The sequence below is a fragment of the Acanthopagrus latus genome, chromosome 17 (assembly GCF_904848185.1).
Source record: "Acanthopagrus latus isolate v.2019 chromosome 17, fAcaLat1.1, whole genome shotgun sequence".
Classification (NCBI taxonomy): Eukaryota; Metazoa; Chordata; class Actinopteri; order Spariformes; family Sparidae; genus Acanthopagrus; species Acanthopagrus latus.
The window spans coordinates 10,705,702-10,727,554 of record NC_051055.1 but is presented as its reverse complement, the minus strand read 5'-3'; the positions used below and the strand labels follow the sequence as shown (position 1 = coordinate 10,727,554).

Sequence of the window (21,853 nt, the reverse complement as noted above, 5' to 3'; positions counted from 1 at the left end):
ACTGGCAGCGGGTGAGAGAGCTACTGGGAGTAGATCAACTACATCACTTTTTCCATTCTTAACCACTGATTAATGGCCTTATTGTTTGGTCGCTATAGCTTCAGTGTGCTGATGCATTACAAGACTTCTTGAATCAGTTCAACTTGTATTTAGTCATCATGTTCAGCGGCCAGAATGAACCCAATCACTCAAGAATTTATGTGGGAATGGAGTTAATCAGTACCAGATCTTGTTTTATATGTTTCTCCTCTACCTACTGTAATTCTGAAACCACTTTATTTTGGGGGATTTCTCTTCATTAGTTCAAAGTGACAGGAAAGATTGGAGATGGAGATCTGCAGATGTAGCAGAGCCTCGCTGAACTTCTGAGTTGCCATAATGCACCTACAGTAACTTATTCGGTTTCACTAACAGCTACGCCTAGCAATAATGAGCAACATCTATACATGTAGCGTTGGGTACCAACACTGATTTCCCAAACTGATTCATATACAATTCACAAGGTTCCATTTGTCTTGTAAATTAAAGACAGTACTAACAGATGTAGGCCCATATATAGCAACAAAGAAAAAGAAGAAGAAAAAAATAACTTTCATTTGAATGCCTATCTCATGAATCAATATCAGATCATTTAAATGAAGACCAGTTTAATCAGAAAATCAGTACTTAAAATCCAGGCCTGTGCACTTGTGTCACTGACCTGCAAAGCCTCTAAGAAACGAAAGGATCCCAGTCGACGTCCTCGAGGCACCAGACAGAATGTGGAGTTGTACAGCATCTCTCTGTAGTCATACCTGTAGGATGATAGCAAAGAGGAAAATACATCAGGAGCTGATCAATTTACCATTTTGAACAACACAATTTTCTCATATGTACGGGGAAAAGACCGACTGATTGAAGATCACAGAGATTGTTAGTTCATACAGTTTACCTTGCAAAAACTACTACAATAATGACATCCTCTTTCTAAAAAAAATTAATTAATTAATTAATTAATTAAAGGACTTCAAGACAGCAAATACCAGGCCTTGGTTTCCTGAAACAGTGTCTGTCTAGCACAACAGATCAGAAAAATAACCCTTTTGTTAACAATGGAATACCTGGAGAGCACAAGCACTTTCAGGGAAAATCCCATTCTTTGATCTCCACTCCTCTCTCTTCCCTCCTTCCCACCCATCTGTAAACCCCCTGCCCTCTCACCTGCGCATCTCAAAATCTCTCCTCTCGTCTTCACTCCCTCCATCCAATCTAAGCCTCAGTCAGCACTTGCTTGGATTAAGGAGCTGCTTGGAATTCCTTCAGTGTCAATATTACGTGTGTGCCCGTGAGAGTGCACAGAAAGAGTGTGCATTTGTGTGCTGCCTGGTTGCCATATATTGGACTGGGTGTTATTAGATAAAACTAAAAAGTGTGCACATTTTATTTCTCCATGAGATCCTGTATAAAAGCATTCATGCAAATGTGTGCTGGTATTTAAAACAACGTATTACCACATTTGCATAAGAATGCAAATATGGATGTTAAAATGAGTGATAATTTGTGTACTCCTATTCTTCTGTCTCCTTCCTTGTAAACATGTACATAAAGATTTATTATACCTCGTCTTTATCATCTCCTGTGTCTCTCTCTCTAAATGGACTGCTGAGTGATTTTTCTCCAAGTGTATTGCTAAGTGAAGTGTACTGCTGAGTGTCAGTGTTGAGGTAAATTCCTCTCCCACTGCAGACCTGATGCTTCAACTGATCCACTTTAATGGTACAGCACAGCCAAGACGCATGTCAGCCTTGTGTCATGCACACGAGGCAACGGCAGAGCACATGGATACAGATGCAGTTCCCTCTTCGTACATCATGATAAGTGTAACACTTCTCTCCGCTATGCCTCACAGGCATCAATCTGAAACACATTCCAAGCCAAGTAAAATGCATTCCACAAAGGCGTGGGACCGGTATATACTACATTTGTGTTATTTCCTGAAACCACCACTGCAGACACACAGGGCTGCTATAGAGGAATAAACATAAAGGCACAGTTGATTCCCAGCTTTCTGGGCCATCTTAAAAATAACAAGGCATTCAGCCATTGCTCAAAAGCATTAACTACAGATGTCTGCATGTTTCATACTGAAATCTGCCGGCTTTCATTGTTGATAATGAGTGCCTGCCAAATGTCAAGCAAGGGATTTTTGAATTCATCTGCTAACAAGTGGTTCCATATACAACTCCTTTCATTCGGCAAAGACCGCGGGAGGCCAAGCCAGCTGGAAATCAAGTGCTCATTTGCTTTTAAATGATGATCAGTGCATGATTGTACTGCATGACGTAACACTTTGAAACACAACTTGTTAACATAGGAGTGTTGTGGTGGCAAAGTGGTGAGATTAACCAGGTGATTATTTGGTGCAAGAATTAACCAATCTCGCTTTACTTGAGGTTGGGAAAAGCTCACTGGCATTTTGTTGGGTTAGAGGGGGTACGCAGGGGTAAGCAATGTGTGTACAATCAAATGTCTTTAGAAGTAGATGGATCTAGTTTTGACATTTAAACAACTGCTCGCTGCGAACTCACAGTTTGCAGATTGGCCAGGCTTTATGCTCTGTGGAGTTTTGATATTTGGATTTCTAAGAAAACCTTTTGGCTGAACCCAGATAGGCCTGACAAACCAAATCTGGTGTAGGTCATGGTTATGTGAACTCCAAAGTTTTTCCTGGTGTACAAATAAAAAGCATCAATTTTCTTCAGCCTCTACTCTCTGCATGGCTTGGGTGGGCACATGATGGATTTCTGTTGGGAACCACCTGGCAAATAACCATTACACACAAACCAAACACTTGAAACATAAAGTACAATGTTGAATCAACTGTGGTGATCATGTAATATCTGCCTGGATCCCACTTAACATACATACCATTTACAATCAACAACCACTGCAGTGAGTGAGAGAGGATTAACAGCCACAAAAAGCAATAAAGCTACAGTTAAGCTTGATGTCATCTATAGTAGGACACTATAATGAATTAAGAAATCCATTTTCAACGCAGCTCATATAGTGATAGTAATAATACCACAGCCTATGTAGCATCACAGATGTTGCTCTGATCTGTGCAGCCATCACGAAACAGTGACATCAGTCTACCTCCGTCACAGATATGATGGGGTATCATTAGGCATGACAAACGAATAATCCAGCCACAGGCATGTCATAGCTGACCCGTTTTGCAGGTCTATAAAAACAAAAGTATAGGTCCATTTCTGGGCCTGTAAATCTCCCATCCATCACGTTTTCCCGACAGTGCAAACTCAGAAAAGACCAGATGTTCCTCTCTCTGCATACCTCCATTCTTCTCTACTCTACTCTTCCAGATGGCTGCCTGTGGGAGGAGCAGTCTCACAGTATGCTACCGCATGTCATAGGAGATGGTGTTAAAAATATCCTCTTCATTAATCCATCTCCTCTCTTGGTGTGCACTTTCTGATTGTATTTTCAACAGACACACAGAAGTGTACAGGCAAACAGGTGTTCAACAGATTTGTCTCATTGAAATAGGATAGATCATTGTGGAGGTCGTTGCACCTTGCATCACACGGCAATATCAGCAATTAACTCGACATGATATGAGCTCAGTCCTGCCTCTGTCCATATTTTCAGTTCTCCAACATGCAGATGGCTGCTGGTGAGCAGAGCAGTCTCACAGTAGCAGACTGCTCATCACTGAATAATCACACCGTTGAACATGAGCTTGAGTTTGTCTTTTTTGCCACCTCCTTATTGTTACATCACGAAATATGCTAGAATAACCACTGTTATAAAGCGTATTACTACTTATCAAAACCAATAGAGTAATAAAAAACACATAACAACTAACAAAATAAAAATTAATCTTACTCAGATGTTATTTGATTTGTGACAATTTAGTTTTGGTTTCCATATGTGGGTGCTGTCTCATATGCAGAGTAATTTCACTTATTTTCTGATATTTACTTTGGGTTGTTTTGCTTTCTTGTTCTACTGCTGCTATGTGATTTTAAATTATTGTTTATTTGGTCTATAATTGTTTTGGTTAGGATCCAAAGAAGACTAGAGAACACTTTTTGGAAGCTCATGGGGATCCAAATAAAAAATAAATAACACATAATTATATAAACAAACTATTCTCAGACAAGAGGCTTAAAAATGGTGCAGCACCATCATGATGTACTGCAGAATCATCAATCCAAGTCAGAGTATTTTATGAACAGTTTTTGAAAGACACTTATTTGAAATTGCCAAAAAAAACCTCCTAAAACATATCGAAATTTGTTTAATCCTGTGCTATCTCAATCATCTGGACTAAAAAAAACCAACAACAACAAATCATGTAAACCTTCAAACCAAACTAGAATCCAATGTATCCTACTGCACAAAGCCTCAGCCTGAGAGAAGGCATGTGGTGGACACAGACACATTCACTGAGGATTTAACCTCAACCAACTGTTCAATCAGAGCAAACCACACTGTTGACATTCCCTGACCATACAGTTCTGCTTTGGTTAGAAACTACCATCTTTCAGATAAATATAAAAGTTCTATTACATGACCACTTTGTGTGTGTGTGTGTGTATGCGAGTAAAGGAGAAAGAGAGAGAAAGTAAGAAATGACTTTTAAGTCTTGTGTAAATTTTCGAGGGGGTAATGGCTTCAAAGAACATCAGTTCCCATACTATAAGAAAGAACATTCACATAAACCGTGTTGTATGGTAGCACAGTCTGGAAGAAGTGGACGTAATGTACTTTACTTTGGGAGGGCCACCCAGGTATATTAACGTTTATCTGGTGACCAGGTTTAGCATTTTTTATTTCTAACTTATTATCTATTTAATAGATAATTAACAAGGGAACAATCTGCCATTGAGCTAGCCCTTTAGTCTACCTGACCATCGTACACGCTCTCCAAAGAAACACACAGACAGAGAGAAAGACATTCTCTGGTATTACATCCTTCCAGTAAATGCATTAATGCACTGACTGCGATTCAAACTCTCTTTTTAAATGTTGGCCAACTTACACCTTCGTTTCGTAAAAGCTTGTAAGTGCATGTAACTGGTGAGGCATCATTCAGCACCATGTTGGTTTCAATTGCTTTGATCATTAACAAACACAAACGGTTCACCTACTGCTGTGAGAACCAAATTGTGGGTCAAAAAAATGAATGACCTAAATAAAAGCATACTGCTCCCCACCACAGGTCACTCTTTATTCCAAAGATTACATAATCTGTTGTTAGTGCTTACAGACTCACAAAATATACCTATACCAAGCAAGAGCAACTTTGACTATGAACTCTTTCCATGCACCCTTTTAATGGACTAAAGTAGAGTAGAGCACTTCCAGTTGGAACTTAGATCAAACATGGAGACAAATATTGAACATTTGATGTCTATTAGTGAAGTCCATTAGATGGCTAAGCACTTACTCACAGAACTGGAGTTACTTACATCCAAGTAATGTCATTTTTTAGGTCAAATGACGAAGAGAAAGTACATTCTGATCTAGATAGGAACATTTCCTTTCATTTATGGGAGGAGAGGTGAGTGAATAACATCTGAAGCGTACTTAGAGTATCATCACTCTAACAGCTCAACTCAGATCAAAAATAAAACAGTCTATTCTTGACACATGTCTCACTTTCTCTCATTGTGGAAAAGAAAAATGCCCCTACAATAAAATGGTAACTCATCAACTTTCGTTTTCTACCATTTGCTGCCATCTTTTTATCAACCCATTCATTCGTGGATATAATTAAATGTCCTTTAAACATTTTATAGGAAAGTAGGACAGTGTGATTCACAGAAAAGAAAAGAATAACAGGAAGTGAGCTGGGTCAAGAAAAAAGATCAACCAGTCTCCTAGCAACAAGAATGGATGGTGTGAAAAAAAAGGCCCGAGGAGACTGAAAAGAAGAGCCAAAGTGTTTGTCTCCCATAATCTGAGCAAGAGACCACACACATCTACGACATGGCTCATAGAAACGACCGCAATCAAAGGAGGCATTGCTTCAGCTGCTCTATGACAAGTCAGCGTGCTCATGACATGTGGGTTCCCCAGACTGTCTTCTGTGGTGGGACGGATAACCCACCAGAGACCGTGGATCCATCATCTTTAATTCACCTAATTATCTGTTAACCAACTAGCGGAAACACTGATCTAAATTCATCTTGAGGATATAGTGCATCTCTTAGCGAGTACTAGTCCTGCAACAGGGGGTGCAATGGAAATAAAAATTGTGTTATTTTGAGGTCATTTATTGCATGTGCTTTCTTCTGTACAATAAAGTCCACAGAGGGACCACGGTAGTCTATGTGAGGTAAACAGAGTGCTTTAAAATGGCCACCTGGTTAATCAGAAGACAAAATGTGGAGCCTGGATTCTTAACAATAAATGCATTTTAGTAAATTGTCTTATTTTCACTCATCGTTGTCACATGGAGAATCCTCATCACCCAAGAATTCCCTAAGTCAATCTTCAGAGGGGAATAAAGGCAGCACTGGTACAATCCCACTCTTGCTTCCCCCCCTCTCCTATCCCGCACTGACTTCATATCTCATTTTCTGCTTCCTCTTCTCTGTCACAGTTGAGCCAAGTTGATGGGCAGTTGGCTGTTGCGAGGAGTATACGTTGAAGCCAGAGGAATTTCAGCCTGAAAGGCACCGAGTGAAAGTGAGTTTTATCGAATAAGAAAGGGAAAGATGGAGGGGAAAAAAAGACAGCAGTTGACAACCACATGCCGTATCCAAGCCCCACACAGCCAGAGCCACCCATGGTAAGAATGTCACACACACACACAACATGCACAAAGCCTCATTTTGATCTCAACACACATCAGAGTGACTTCAATATTTCAAGACATTGCCAGACCCTTGTAGAGCCAGCTGCTTTGTTTCCTCTGACAAGAATGCACACCAAGAGGTAGACATGAACAACAGACAGTGACGGGTGGGGGGGAATTATGATGAGCTTTACTTGCGCGCACACACAAAGACATTCACTTCAAATAAAAACAAATATGCTTTCTTCTTGAAGGACTTACATTCTCTTCCTGGAGGACTAACACTGTGTATTTTCAGGAATGAGAGAAATCATTACATGACTGTTTTGATCTCCACAAGGCGATCGGCAAGGCAACGGCTGCTTTTAATGTGGCCGTTATTGAACATCTCTTATACTCATGTTACACAGGGTCAATTAGTCATTGGAATAAATACTAGAAAGCAGACTGGCCTCTGGTATAGAAAGAGTGTATTAAACTTCCATAGCGATCCCTGAGGAATGTGGAAACATTAGACATTAGCAGCGGTTTTACTGCACTTGTAGGGATCTAGTACATCAATCCAATGTGAGTGTCGCCCCACAGGATGTTTTGATTTCTGTGTGTTCAAATTACACTGTGATATTTTTGTTCCAACAATGCAATGCAGTCAGTATATAAGAACCTCATGAGATGAAGACACACAGTCTAGTGGTCAGAATAACTAAGGAGCATGACACCAACTTGCCTTAAGTTACGGAGCTTAAAATACTCCAGTGGCCTCAGGAAAGGCACATTAGAGAGTGATGGCCAACACTATTATGAATGAGATTCACTGCACTATCTTGTACTTAATAGCATAGTTAATCTTGACTGTTTTACCTGCAGCCATGACAGATGAGAAGCTTTTTTAAGCAATGGAGCTGGCTAACGTTGCCTCGAGCAGGGATGAGGACATAATGGTGGGACAAAAAAAAATTAAAAATTACAAGGTGGCAGAGCTTCAGGGAAGGTAAGAAATTAAATGAAAAAAAACTACACACTGTTACAAAAGTGTGGCTGTGTAAATTGCACCTCAAGTATGCATGTGCATAATCACTCACACTGCTTTTTGCCTTAACTTTATCTAGTTTTCCCAAGTGTAAATGGACATACCATAGTGCTATACTAGGTCTTCTGGAGTTGAATATGCAGTACCAATTACACAGTATTAATTTCTTAGTTTATCTGAAATAAAAGGGCCAAAGACAGTCCCAACATTCCCATAAGATATTTCTTCCTTTCAAATTGATGCTTGAGCCCCATCAGAGTGCATCATGGTTACTGATAGTTCATGTCTAATGAGGAATTGATTGAATAAATACAAGACAAAAGAAAAAAAAAGTTGAACACGGAGATAGTTGCTTAATTTTGCTGAGCCCTATTTGGGACAATAAGTAGATAAAAGCAAACGGTTATCATCATAGTTTATAAGAAAAAAGGACACTTTTCCAATGGTGTAAGAAGCATTGCTGCTTAATGTGGTTAAAGGAACACTATCTGAGTGAATGGAGTCAAGATGTTGTCAATACCAATACGGCTTTTTGAAAAACAATGTGTTTACTTATTTCCTCAAGGCACCTTGGGCTCACTCACCTTCCTCTGGTTAGTAAGTTCAAAGACAGCGTCATAAAACATTTACAGACACAAAGAGGAGGGGTCAGAAGCTCTGCTGAACTTCTACATGACCCCAGGTTAATTCACCTAATTATGAAGCTCTGAATCTCCCATCACTCCTCTTTTTCATGTTCTTTCTCGTCCCTCTCTCTCCATCCATCATTTTGCCGTCTCACCAGGAGAACCGAGAGCAAAAACCTTTCATCTTTACAAATATCCATCCTTAAAAATGGAGTAATACATGGCCCAGAGTTAGTTCCAGTAAGCTCAACACAAACTGACCAAAGCATACAGATTTATCACCCTCTACCCAAATAAAATATGCCGAGAAAAAAGCTGCTGAACTACACTGAATCCTTTCCGAGGAAGCATTGCCCATGTCTCTAATCAGCTATTCATCAGCTTGATGAGGTCGATGAGAGGGTTGCTTTGAAGTGCTCTCCGAACACCAAAAACCAGAACAGGGGAGTTATGGAGGTAATGGAAAAGCCATTAGGGCTGGAATGTCAGGGATGACTTGTAAAGTGACGCAACATAAAGATTTGGGATCGGACATTTGGGGTAAATTTATGCGATGGAAATGACTGGGGAGAGACATGCCTTCTTTTGGCAGTAGCTTAGAATGATTTTAAGGGAGAAAAAAAATAATTTAAATATGTATCCTGTATTTGTAAACAGGACATTAGTATTATAGTACCAATACACAGAAATGGTGCAGGACAGATTTTCAAATTAATCTTTATCTAATCTTTATTTATCTAGGCCTAACTAATCTATTATTGTTTAGGCAAATTTTTCCATGCTCTTGCAAATATATTATTTTTTAAGACTCCTTAAAAACTTGGCCACTCCAGCATGATGACTACATAGCATAGTTAATAGAAAATTATCTCAGACCTTCACCATGGAGGCAGTCAGGGCTCATTTCAAAACAGGCCGTTCGACCACTAATGATTAAATGCTTATCTCAACACACAACTCTGGTCTCTTGATCTCTTCAGAGCTCAGGAACCAAACAAATACTCTGTTTCAGTCTCAGTACAAGCACAGGCCAACAAAAAAGCACCCAAGTGACACGACTGGCTGCTAACAGGCAGGTTTAGTACTTCTCTGACAACGACGGAGTCTAGCCAGTGTGCTGCTATCTGCTCAAGAGAATGGCTGATCTGGAAGCTGAACAGTTTGATGGAGGGTCCACATAGTTGAAAGGATGAAGTTAGAGAATAATCACATTCTGTAGAACGGTTGAATAGATACATGATAATTGTTGATTACTCTCAGGAAGGACTGGGCCTCTTCCACTGGTGAATATAACTTTAAATGTACCAATTTCTGAATTAATCAATGCTTACAGGCCAGCGTTCAGGGACCACTTGTGAAGTGCTGATGTTATCACTCTTTTTTTTTTAATCATTCTGGATCCAATGAGGGGATAAACCAACGTTTTAGGATCTTATGCTGGCAAACGTCCGAATCTCTAGTCAACCAATAACATGGCTCTGATAAAAGACTTGCTGAATGAATGAATGCATGAATAAACATACATGTTACACAAGTCTCAGGATGGTCTGTATGTGTGTCTCAGTCAGAACAAAGGTGGAAATTGAGCAGGTTAATTTCAGCATTCCCTGAGCCTGAAGGAATGCTGTCAGACAGCCAATCACTGACTTCTGTTGGAGATCAAGCCGAGCTGCGGCTACCGTTGCTGTGACTGTTCTGCACAAGAGATAAGTCCAGGTCAGGAATGTGTCTGTTCCTGGGCCAAGCAGGGACGGATGGAGGACAAGATTGAAGGATGTGAGAAGGCTGATGAATGAATGGAAACTGAGTAGGGTGAAGGGGAACGGAGGGTAGGATGTAGGGATACAGGAGAATATAATAAAGTGAAAGAAGATGGAAAAGAATACAGATGGAAATGTATTCAGCACAATAAAGGAACCAAAATTTGATGAAATAAATGAATTCTTACATGCATCCTCATAAGCATCTGCATACTTGTTTGAGTTATGTGTATGTATCAGCATGTGGATAGCTTTTCCAAACATTGGCTTGTTTTTTTGTGTGTTTTTTTTTGCAGTTTTTTTTAACCAGAGTGAAAAAACCCTGTCAGCCCTCAGACAGCCTGCTTTAATGGAAAACCAACCGTGACAATAACCATGACAGTGGGAAGGAGGCTTTGTAATGTCTCTCTCTTACTTCAGAATATGGGATGTTATCAAGTGAATTTGCTATCAGTGCGCCATCAAATGGACTTGTTGGGGCTGTGTCTGATCTGATTCAATCCATCATGGCAGGAGAGGGATTTAGATAAAACCTGACTGCTGAGGCAAGGATCGGCTTGGACTGACAAGTCCATTTTGAAGCATTTTGTTGCTGTTTGTGTGTAGGTATGATATGGGACAATATTGGAGGGGAAATGTGTCAGCCGAACTGCAGCACCATGTCTATGTGAATGTGAACAGGCATGAGGATGTTTTTAGGACATACCAAGGGATGGCCTTATGCAAGGGTTTCCTCCGAGAGAAGGTCAGAGAGCGAGGAGTGTGGGGAAAGAAAAAAGTGAGCGTTGATGTTGCTTACATTTTCATGCTGTTTACACCTCAGTGGGTCTTTGCCCCTCTGAACTATAAGTGTGAGCGCGAACATTACTGTGTCCATTAAACAGTTATGACCGGGCACACCATGAGGGATAATGCAAAAGCCGAATATCCAATATGGTCAGTTAAGGTCAATGGAGGTGACAGCCCTACAAAGCCAGCATGGGATTATTCTTACTGTGGCACCAAATGTCACACAACCCTGTGAATCAAGTCAAAATGTAATTTTTAAGAAGTTCAAGTGAAACCATTTTAAAGTGCACTAAATGGGAATCAGTTTAGGTAAGTCCCACATTGCCAAAGTATGACTCTCACTTTTCTGTAGTAGATTTTATTTTATCTCAAGTACCCCTAGAGAGAAATCTGTCTCTCAAAGTTCTGTCTCTACCTCGATTTAATGGAGTAAAATTGAATTTGAGGTGCTTACAGTGCTAAAAACAAAATCGACAGCAACATCTCTTTTCAGTGACACTGGCCCATATACTGGAGATAATCCAGAGCACACCTTCTAACGTTTTCACAGGTACTTTTTCAGAAAGCAAAAGCTGTTTAACACAGTAATGTTCTGGAGATTATCAAAAGCAGCAGAGACATCGTTTCTGGAAAGAAGATCTTTCTATCAAGTATTTTGAATATATCTGTCAGATTATTATTTGTCTTTTGAGTTACAGATATCTTTAAACTTAAACAATTAAAATGGAAAAGGATGGATGGATCCCACTCAAGACAACTGAGAACATACGTTATTTTGTAACTGAGATGAAGTAACCTTTTGAGAACACCACATGAAAAAGAGAGAAAATGGATTTCATCCAACATACTTAAGTCATCAAACCTCAAATGTACTGCGAAAAGAATGACTGTAAGTGCAAAACCAGTGTGAAGCAATGACAAGAGCTGCTTCATTCTGCTGCTGAGAGTAAATTAGTGTCTCGCCAAGTCAAACCGCCAAAAAACGAAGTGTAAACACAGTCTTTTAGCTCTCAAGAGGGAAAAGATGATTACCTCACAATTACGAGACCACAGAGGAGAGAGAAGCCCCATTGCCTCGGTGACAGAAAGAGAGATTACAGGGTGGTGGCACTACTAATGATGATGATGGGGAAAAGGGAAAATACTGCCATTTATCCCAGAGGATACACAAAATTGCAGCAACTAGCAGAAATTTGTGGTACTTGGCTAAAGCATTGGCAACGCTCTTCAAAATGAAAGATGAAGAGGGAAAGCCTTATTTACTGAATGTCTGCTGCCGAGTTAAACAATCTGTTTTTCTTAAAGTATTGAGACATCAACATCGAGAGAAGCATTCAACATGTTTCTATTTCAGAAAAGCAGCACAGTGTTGAACATTTCAGTTCTACATTCAAGTGTCCAATTTTTTCTGGCAGGAAAAACGACCATGCCTGTCAAATCATAGACAAGTTGACAGTACAACAAACACAGCAACTGCCTACATACAAACACTTTTGAATTGTATGACATGTGTATGATGGGGCATACTGACATCTCTGTATCACAGTGATTCTCATAATGTGATGACTGCAGGAGAGGGTGCCCTAATCCACCGTGTCATGGACAACAACACACCTCACTGACAATGAATGAGACCCTGCTGACTAAAGTTGTCAAAATCAGTGATCTCCCTAAACTTTCTGGGTATGCGTTTAAAAAAATAAAATCTCTTGATTGTTCGATAAAGTATGATGAGAAGAATAAAAGAATGAGAATAAAATAAGGACCAAACCTTAATTTCAAAAAGCAAAAAACAGACCTAAAATCTGATTTTCAACCCTTGTTTGCACAGAAATCAACATAATTACAATTAGATAAAAGTTGACAGAAAAACTCCAAGGCATTCTCTTATGAACTTTTAAACTGCCTTTACATCATGATATGGTCAAGTTAGACCTTAAAAACAAATTGATGCTTGTCGGCATCATTTTATTTTTGCTGTGGCACCAAACAAGGTATTATGGATTGTTTTGCACACATATTATCTATCAAAGATTAAAATTCATATACCGTGACAATGTAACTACTGGGTGAAACATAGGCTTTTAGAACTTTAAACACACTGATTGGGGTAAAATATATAACAGTGGATAATGCAAAACTATAGACAAGTTGTACTGACCACTCATAATCACAACAATATCTTTAAAAATGGGTTATACTGTCAGATTTCAACAACATTTGAGGTCAAAGTGAGGGCAGAGGGAGGATGGGTTGACAACGGCTGCAATTACTGTGGGTCACTTAGAGTACTGTCATACACTGTGATTATCATCACCTTCTATTCAGCAAGACATGCACACCACATCTAACATATTAGTACTATGCAAACAATACTTATCTCCAACTGCTTTTGTATAGTCATGTTTCAACTGCTGAAAGCCTGTAAACAGCTGCCATGGTTAACTATCTTAATAATTTATTTCCCTCCATCCACATACTGCAACCTATTCCTTTGGGGAATTTTTGCCAAGTTGCCAAAAGCATCTGGAGAAATTTGTCGACAATCAGGCAAAGACCTCATTCAGATCCAATCAAGTCCACCAAATGGTTGTGAAAATGCTGGTTCACACGTCGTCACTGGCTTCTCGATGTTACACTCAAGGACAAGTTAACCTGATCTCAGTGAGGAATTACACTGCACACAACAGTAGCCTCTGAGGCAGCTTTCTCAGTGTCCTCGCAGACACCGTCCCAGAACAAAGGTTTACCATCTGTTAATGAATTCCGCAGCCAGCAGTGCTTGCTGCTGCGGGCAGGTAATTAGTCTGAACAGCAGGAAAGTTCAAAAACAACACTTTCTGTCTTGCCCTCTGGTTGTGACCCCACATGCGGAAGTCATACATTTCACTGGATGAGAGAAGCAAAGAAACTGGATGAGCTTAGCCAACAGGCAGTTTGAATCACAGCAACTTAAACTTCTTATTAAAACACAAGGTGGTTCACAAATCTAACTGTCACTGAGAGTCTCTGTCAGTATTTACTTGTTTGAAACCAGTTGCATATTTTTCCTCATTCAACAGTTTTGTTGCTTTTTGGCTTAATCTGGAAGTCCAAATAGCCACTTAATCTGTTAAGGAGTGTGACAAAGAACCGGCTGAATAAGGCAACCATTTCATGGAAGAGTTGAGACTATCACATGCACACCCAGGGTTATCATCATGTCTGCTGAGCATCCCTTCCTCTCACAGTGCCAGTTGAAGCCCTTATCAGACAAAGTGGAGTCCAAAGAGGACAGAGAGAGATAGCATATCTGTGTGTGTGTGTGTGTTTGTGTGTCACGTTTATCAGATGATCTAAGTCACTACCTAGCCAAGCCCTGCAACATGGTGGCTCTTGATTTTCAAATGCTGCCAAGTGTGGTCACATTACCACAGCACAAACAGTCCCAGTCGGTGATGATGAGGTTATATTGCCAAAGTACTTTTAAAATACAAGGACAGTCACACTCTTGTGGCCCAACTCCACTTCAGGATAAGTCAGTCAGTTCCTCATTCCAGATCTCCAGAACAGAAATACTTAAGGCTATTTACTACTGTAATGTAATCCCCCATCTTAGATTCACACAATAATAAGTGAAATATCAAAAATATGTATAAATATTTTGTGGCACTGCGTCAAGGGTCACAGAGATTTGGAGCGTCCGTGCCCATGGGCTTGGCAGGTCTGCTCTCCACACTGACTGAAGGATTAAAAGCCTGTAGGATTTGGCTGGCCTTGGTTTTAGAGTGCTGCTTAATTCTGCATGTAGCACTCACAACATATTTCATTGTACACGAGGGATAATTGAGAAAGCGTCCGTCATGCCGAGCAAACAAGTTATCTGAGTGAAATGTGCCTCATGGGTCACGCAAACAGTGGTTTGCTGAATGATGCGTCAGGTCCATAAAGTTACATCTTTGTCCCTAGGTGCTCTGCCAGTGGCACTTTGGAGGAAACCTATCAAATATTAAATCAAATTAGATTTTTTTTTTCATCAAACCCCATATTTTCCAATTTGGTCCAACTTTATTCATACACAGCCAACAAATCATATTCTTCATATCTTCAGATGGCAGGCCAAAGGTTTGAGATTTGAGCAGACAGCTCTTCTCACCTTCGTATAATAGCATCCTTAACAATTTAGCAATAGCAAAAATTAATAAATAAGGCAGCCCAAGGTCCGGAAAACCCTCTCCAATCAGGCCAAGTGTCAAAACACCTTAAAAATTGATTTTAGATAAATTTTCTGTTAGGCCTACTGCCCTTCACAGAGGTCACCTCCCACTTCTTTACAGTATATAGGGTTGCTTGTGTTTCTTCACCATTTACGTTCCACTTTTTCCACATCCTAAGTTCCAGGTTTGATCCAAGTTTGTTGGCAGCATCGTCTACTTTCTGCCTTACTGTTTCACCCAGCCAAACTTAATCACACCTGACAAGGAGCAAGGAAATGATATGTGCCTCCACATGATGACAGAAAAGCTCTTCCCGGAATGGACCACACTCTGGGCCTGGCATGTCAACATCCCTTTCCTTATTCCACTCTCCCAGCATTCCAAGAGGAATACATCACCTGCACATGGCTGCCAAGGACAAGACATACATCATTCTGTCAAGATGGGAGAGAGAGAGAGAGACAGAGAGAGAGACGGGGGCATGGGAAAACAAATGGCATCGCCGCCCATCCTGAACAACTAGAGAGTGAGACTAAAACCCATTCAAGCATATTTGAATTTGAATCAGAGGGAGAGAGTCTGAAAGTGAAGGAAACCACTGCAACCACTCAAGCTTACGCTCAAGTACACAAATCTAAAATGACTACCAAAAATGGCCCAAATTGCTGGACTTTCACTACTTTTAAATTAGGCTGTACCAGGTCACACCAAGTCGCTGACCTTAAGTCAAGGTACTGTAAAGCTGGCTACTTCACAGGCACTGGTCGTCATTAATGAGTGAATACTGATGGTAATACCCTCTGCTCACCCTCAACCTCCCCCTCTATAAATCCTGGCAGTGAAAAATGAGATGGCAATCAATTGAGAAGTGAGTAGACTGAAGCCTTCTGGGAAAGAGTTCACTTTGGGATGCTTCCGGGATGAAGCAGGCATATGTGCATACTTTACACACAGTACATCACACTTAAAAGAACACAATCAAGTGCATTTCATATGGCAGGTATCTGTAAATAATAATACAAATAAACAGACAGAATGTCTACCCTCATACAACTCCTTTGATAAAGTTACAAATGATGAATATTTGAAACTACTTTCCAACACAGCTGCTGATCCAGGTTAGAACTAGGCAATATTCAGTAATATATGTCATAATATGAGACTGTATACTATAGATATACTTTGGACAACAGTATATCGTAATATGAAATCAAAATGGTCTTTTCCTGGTTTTAAAGGCTAGACCACACTACAGAAAGTACAGATGTTCCAATACCATTTTTTCCTTCCTGAAATCACTTCAGATAACTCGGCTCTAGGTATCAGCTGATACCGAGTACTGATCCTGCTTGTTTTCAAAAAATACTTGTTAAGATTTGCTCGACAAGTGATGTCCATTCCCTCTCACTTGTTGCTTTTGCTGTTATGGTAAATCATTTACAGGGAAAACATTTTAATGTGTCACACTTCAACAGATTTTCTTGGCAAAATACCAGATATTATAACCTTGAATTACATTACAGGGCATCTTTGTAGTTTTCATAGTATCACACTCAAGCTGACAATGATAATCATTTTAAATCAATTATGGAGAGATCATTTTGTATATACCTGGGTGTTCAAATACAGTTAAATAATCTTTGAAAAAGCTGCTTCAAATGACATTCATTCACCCACATCATCCCTTATTTAATAAAAGCACAGCAGAAAGAGAGATGTGGTCAAGGTGAGGACATTCTGCACAGGTCATTAGTTTGACTTGAAGCAATAATGTTGTAAGTAAACAGTAGGAATTTAAACTCAATAGGTCAGCCAGAGTCAGTTTAGCCATTTTTGCACGACATGATGCTGTTATGTGTTGTTGAATAACAATGCATGCCATTTGATAGCCTGGCTGCTTGGTTATCCGCTTTCCTGCATTTGTTTTCATGGCTATCACTTACCATGAGCTCTCGAAATATGGGTAGTTTGTAATCCCCAACCTCTATAGGAAACTGTGCTTCATCCATCTAGTTCGGCCCTTCACCCCCTTAAGACAAGGCTAAGGGCCATTAGGCCTATAGGCTTAATAAATCCCCCCTTACAAAGTATTCATCAACAGGAAGATAAACTATGCACTCTTCTGCGTGATGTGTTTTGTGTACTTTGAAACAGAAAGCTTAAACCTTTGCTTTAATCAAACCATCTTTCAAATATCAAACTGTCAAATAACTACTTAAAATACACACACAAACAAGCCACTCACCAAGAATGCTATAAAATATGCAGAGGTATAGATAAAAGTGGATAAAGCTTAGTGAGTCTTACATTTCCAGTTCTATTGTCTATTGTTATTAGGAAAGATGAACATCAGCTGACAAAGATTTGCAACTTGTTCCCAATCACAGTATTCAGAGGGGCTCATCTCAACTTATTGTTGTCAGTGTGTGATCTTGCCAGCATTGTCCTCTTTGGGTTGGCCGTTTACAGCCTTATAGACGAGACATTGGGACATAACAGCCTTTGGAAAAAAAAATGTGAATGAAAACACAATGTATTGGAGATGCATATACTGTATTGCCAATTCAGGATTGTTTATGTGGCACACTGAACTCTGGAGAAACACCTCAATGACAATAGGTGTCTATATATAGCTTCTTCATTTTTTACTGTTAACATGACGGTAGGAGAGAACATAAAACAGGTTATAGGTGGAAGTGAGTGGCAGTGAACATCAGTCAAGACACAAAAACAAGCTGAGACACTAATGCTGCTTCGGGGAATGGGAAACAGCATGAAGGGGTTCAGCCTACTCAGCAGCAGCATTCAAAACAATGGCTGTTCCAAAATTACTGTGCGGTCATGTCAAGTGTCATTTCTAGGCCTTCGTCGATGAAGAGCAAACATATAATCTGTGCGTAGCGGTTTTCTGGTTTACCAGCCCGTTTCACTGTCTGCTGTATCATTCAGCTCTATCCAGAACAGCCAATCACCCGGAGTTTACTGGCAGAGCTGAGTTATAAAGGGATGGCAACTGGAGGAGCCTTCTAGAATAAGGGATCTTTTCATAAACTGAGGCCATTCAGTTAAATATAGCAGTATAGAAACACAGACAGCAGACTTAATATGTTAAATAGTAAATGTGGCCGCGGGATGGGCAAAATATCATTATGTTTTTATTAGGATATGTATTAGTTAGGTGCGTTATATGGCCTTTCAACACAATAAGGCAATGCAGCTTTCATAGCATCAAGAGGTGCTTGGCTAGTGGCTGGTAAACCAGAGAATAATCAGTTATCCTGAAAAAAACAGCCCACTGAATAAAACAGTACATCTCTGAAGTAGTGCATAAACGATAAACCCAACTCCAGAGCCAAAGTCCTGAAACAGTAGAAGAGACTGTGAAAAAACCCATTTAAAGTAAATGTGCAGGAACTCAGAGATCGACCATCCTCCCCCAACGATTATCGTTCTCCCCAGGCTCAATAAAGCCTGCATCAAGTTGGCTAGCAGCCCTCTGCCAGGGGCTTTGGCCAATACTGAGGATTAAAACCCTGCAAGTCTATAAATACACCTAGCAGACCAACGTCAGCACCCAGCCAGCTATTGCACTCACCTCTCGCTGCTGGATGGCTGGCATGTGTTTTTCCCTGTTTTCTCACTCTCTCTTGCTTTACTTTTTCCCTCAGTTTCTCAGACCCTCACTGTTCTCTCTTTGTGTTCCCATTCTTCCCTCCAACACACTCTCTCAGTTTGTCTCCCACTCCTCTGCATCGCTCCACTCATCTCTCACTCTATCCCTCTCTTACTCTCTCGCTTGGCAGGGCCTCTTAATTGGAAACAAGCTGTGAGCGGGGCTTTCAGTTTGAGGTTAAAATTGCATCTGACCTGCCTCCTGCTGTATCTTTTCTTCTCTCCGTTGGCTGTATTACAGGCTTGTACATAGTGGCTGAGTGCAGATGTCTGAAGGACAGAGTGCCGCGAAGAGCGAAGCAAAAAGTTGACTCTACCCACTGACTGGGAACAGCAGGGACGTGACAAGTAAATAAGCAAAATGGAGGCATAGTGGAGATAACTTGCAAAACACAATATGTGGACTATAACTCGTGAACATTTCAAGCAGGATACGCAAATTCAAAAAGGTTGCATCATACCTGACACAGTCTTTTATAAGTCTAAGCGTGGCATCTTTTCTTGCGGTACAAAAATTCAATAATAGTCCACGACTCAATCGTTCCCACACATGTAAAGGTAAACAGAAATAACCAAGCGTAAGTCAATACTAAAATAAACCTCCTTTGATGTAAGCAAAAGGTACCTGACAGGTGCCAATTTATATCACCACTAAGAAAACCTCAATGACTCACAGCAGGCATGAGTGACAAAAGATGAACGAAAGGAAGCTTGCTTACTTTCATACAAATATGTTACCTGAGCAATGAGACTGTGAAATCTCAAGACTGGAGATAAGAGTGTACATGCATACAAAGACACTCACTCTGCAACCAAAACAATCAGACCCTGCACTACGCAATGCCATACCAAGATCCAACAAAATGCTTCCTTCAAACAGGTTTCATATGCTCAGTAGAATGCATCAAAAGCCCCATGAACACTCCAAACCAACTTCTGAAGAATAAAGCCTCAACTATTACACAAAAATTACATGGCCATTACATGGCAATTATGGTGAGAGGCTGCATTCAGTCTGTCACAACTTCCTTGTTGTCAGTGGGAGAGGATAAGAGGGATTTGTTGCACAAAGGGCCACAGCCAGGCACAGAAACTATTACTTCCACCCAGTTAGACCACAGACTGTACTGTCTGACCCATAGGGCTGTAGAACAGGATAATGCAACTCATCCATATTTATACCCTCAACCTGCAGGGAGAACTCAGTACTACCTACCAACTGGCATTTGAGACAAAGTGAAATGATATGAAGTGATATGACACTGTGTGGAATATCCATTAATGTAGTACACCTATAGCTGATCAAATGTTTCACACAGTTAATAATTGTCCAATGCCTGCTAACAGCTACTTGATCAAGGAGGATATTTTAAGGGCTCCGCTTCTTTAATACTTCCCAACTTTCAGCATGCTACAACCATCTTATTCTACCCAGTGTGCTGTGCTAGGAAAGTAAAAGTTGACCCATAAAACAAATATTGATCTCCTTGGCATTTGCCCCACCCACATCTTTGGCCGCTCTGACTCTAAACCCCTTGGGAAGACCTACACAGCTGGGTGCCAAGCCCAAAATAAAGAGCAGGTCTGCGCATGATTACTGACTGAAAGGTCCCATATTATGAAAAACACGTTTTCTCTGGTCTCTACATATATAAGCTGGTCCTCCCTGAGCCTGCCAACTCCCAGAATGAGGAAAGCAAGCGATTCCTACATGGTCTCTGCAGCCCACCCAATCGGAGCTCCTACAGGCTGTTCAGATTCAAAATGACTCCTTTCGTTACTTAACGAAAGGACTCGTTTTCATGGTCTGACCTCCTCTGCGCGGTGATAAGAGATATCCGAGAGGGGAGCGTTCATCCCCGAGGTGAAGTTCTGTGTGTCCAGTGGTAAGATATCAGTGTTTCACAATGTCGTCGCTCAGAATAGACACGCAAATTGCTCTGTTCTTGGCTGTAATAATCAACATCAGTGCGTATATTCTGTCCCAGCTACAGAACAACAGAAGAGACAGTGGTTGCATTTCATTTAATGACAACGCGCTGGCTGCGGTTCGTGTAAGTTTGTATGTGTGTGCCAACCACTTCACATCGGACTGCTTCAGTAACCTCTGTCCTCCGTTTGCCTCGAGACTGAACCTCGTATAATGGATCAGTCCCACCCATACCAGACCCAGCAACTGCACCCGAGCCACAGGTAAATGTCACCACATTTTGATAGTATTTACACTTGGCTACTTAGCTTCACTTCGGTCCACTATGCAATGGTGTCTGAAGCGAATTTAATGTTAATAATATTATGATGGAGCTTGGCTGTCTTAATAAAAAGTCTGGAAACGTGCAGACTGGAGACAGAGACGATGCAAACAGCGTCCAAGAGTTTGGAGACTGTGTTGAGACAAACACAGCTTTCATTAGCTGTTAGCCATTAGCTACATTGTAGTAACTGTAACAAAACAAATGAACAAACTAACATTATACAGGCACACTAACCATTCTGAAACATCCTGCTGCAGCCGCAGAGTCTGTATTTCTTCAGGAGCCTCTCCTTCTGGGTCCGATTCTGGGTCAAACTAGTATGGTTGAACGAAAGCATCTCCGCGACACATAGTGATATATACACATCCACCATAAGGCTAGCGCATGCTACGACTAGCATCTTCTCCCCTGAGAGAGGCATGTAGCAGGCAAGGCACAGAAGGAGCTCATAAGCATTTAAAGGTGCAGGCACAGGAAAAACCTGCTCTCAGTGGAGCTCACTTGAGCAACTTTTAGACAGCTGGAATTCAGTACCACGGATGGGTTTGGGGCAATGCATATCAAATAAAGTGTTGTTGGACCTCTGACAGCTGTGTGAAATCAATGAAAAACAGTATAATATGGGACCTTTAAAGTAATTTGGCTTTTGGGGGACTGATGAATCAGTCCTGTCAGGCATAATGTTAAACTACTATTAATAATTCATTCATCACTGCCATC

General features: G+C 40.6%; 1 protein-coding gene across 1 annotated transcript in view; it reads right to left on the bottom strand.

Annotated features, from left to right (window-relative positions):
• The window catches only part of LOC119005988 (exostosin-1a-like), a 39,663-nt gene that overhangs the window by 12,786 nt on the left and 5,024 nt on the right, over positions 1-21,853 (bottom strand). Inside the window, exon 3 of the mRNA XM_037074235.1 lies at positions 701-794. Within this exon, the coding sequence (XP_036930130.1) occupies positions 701-794 (94 nt within the window). The remainder of the gene's footprint in view (positions 1-700; positions 795-21,853) is intronic.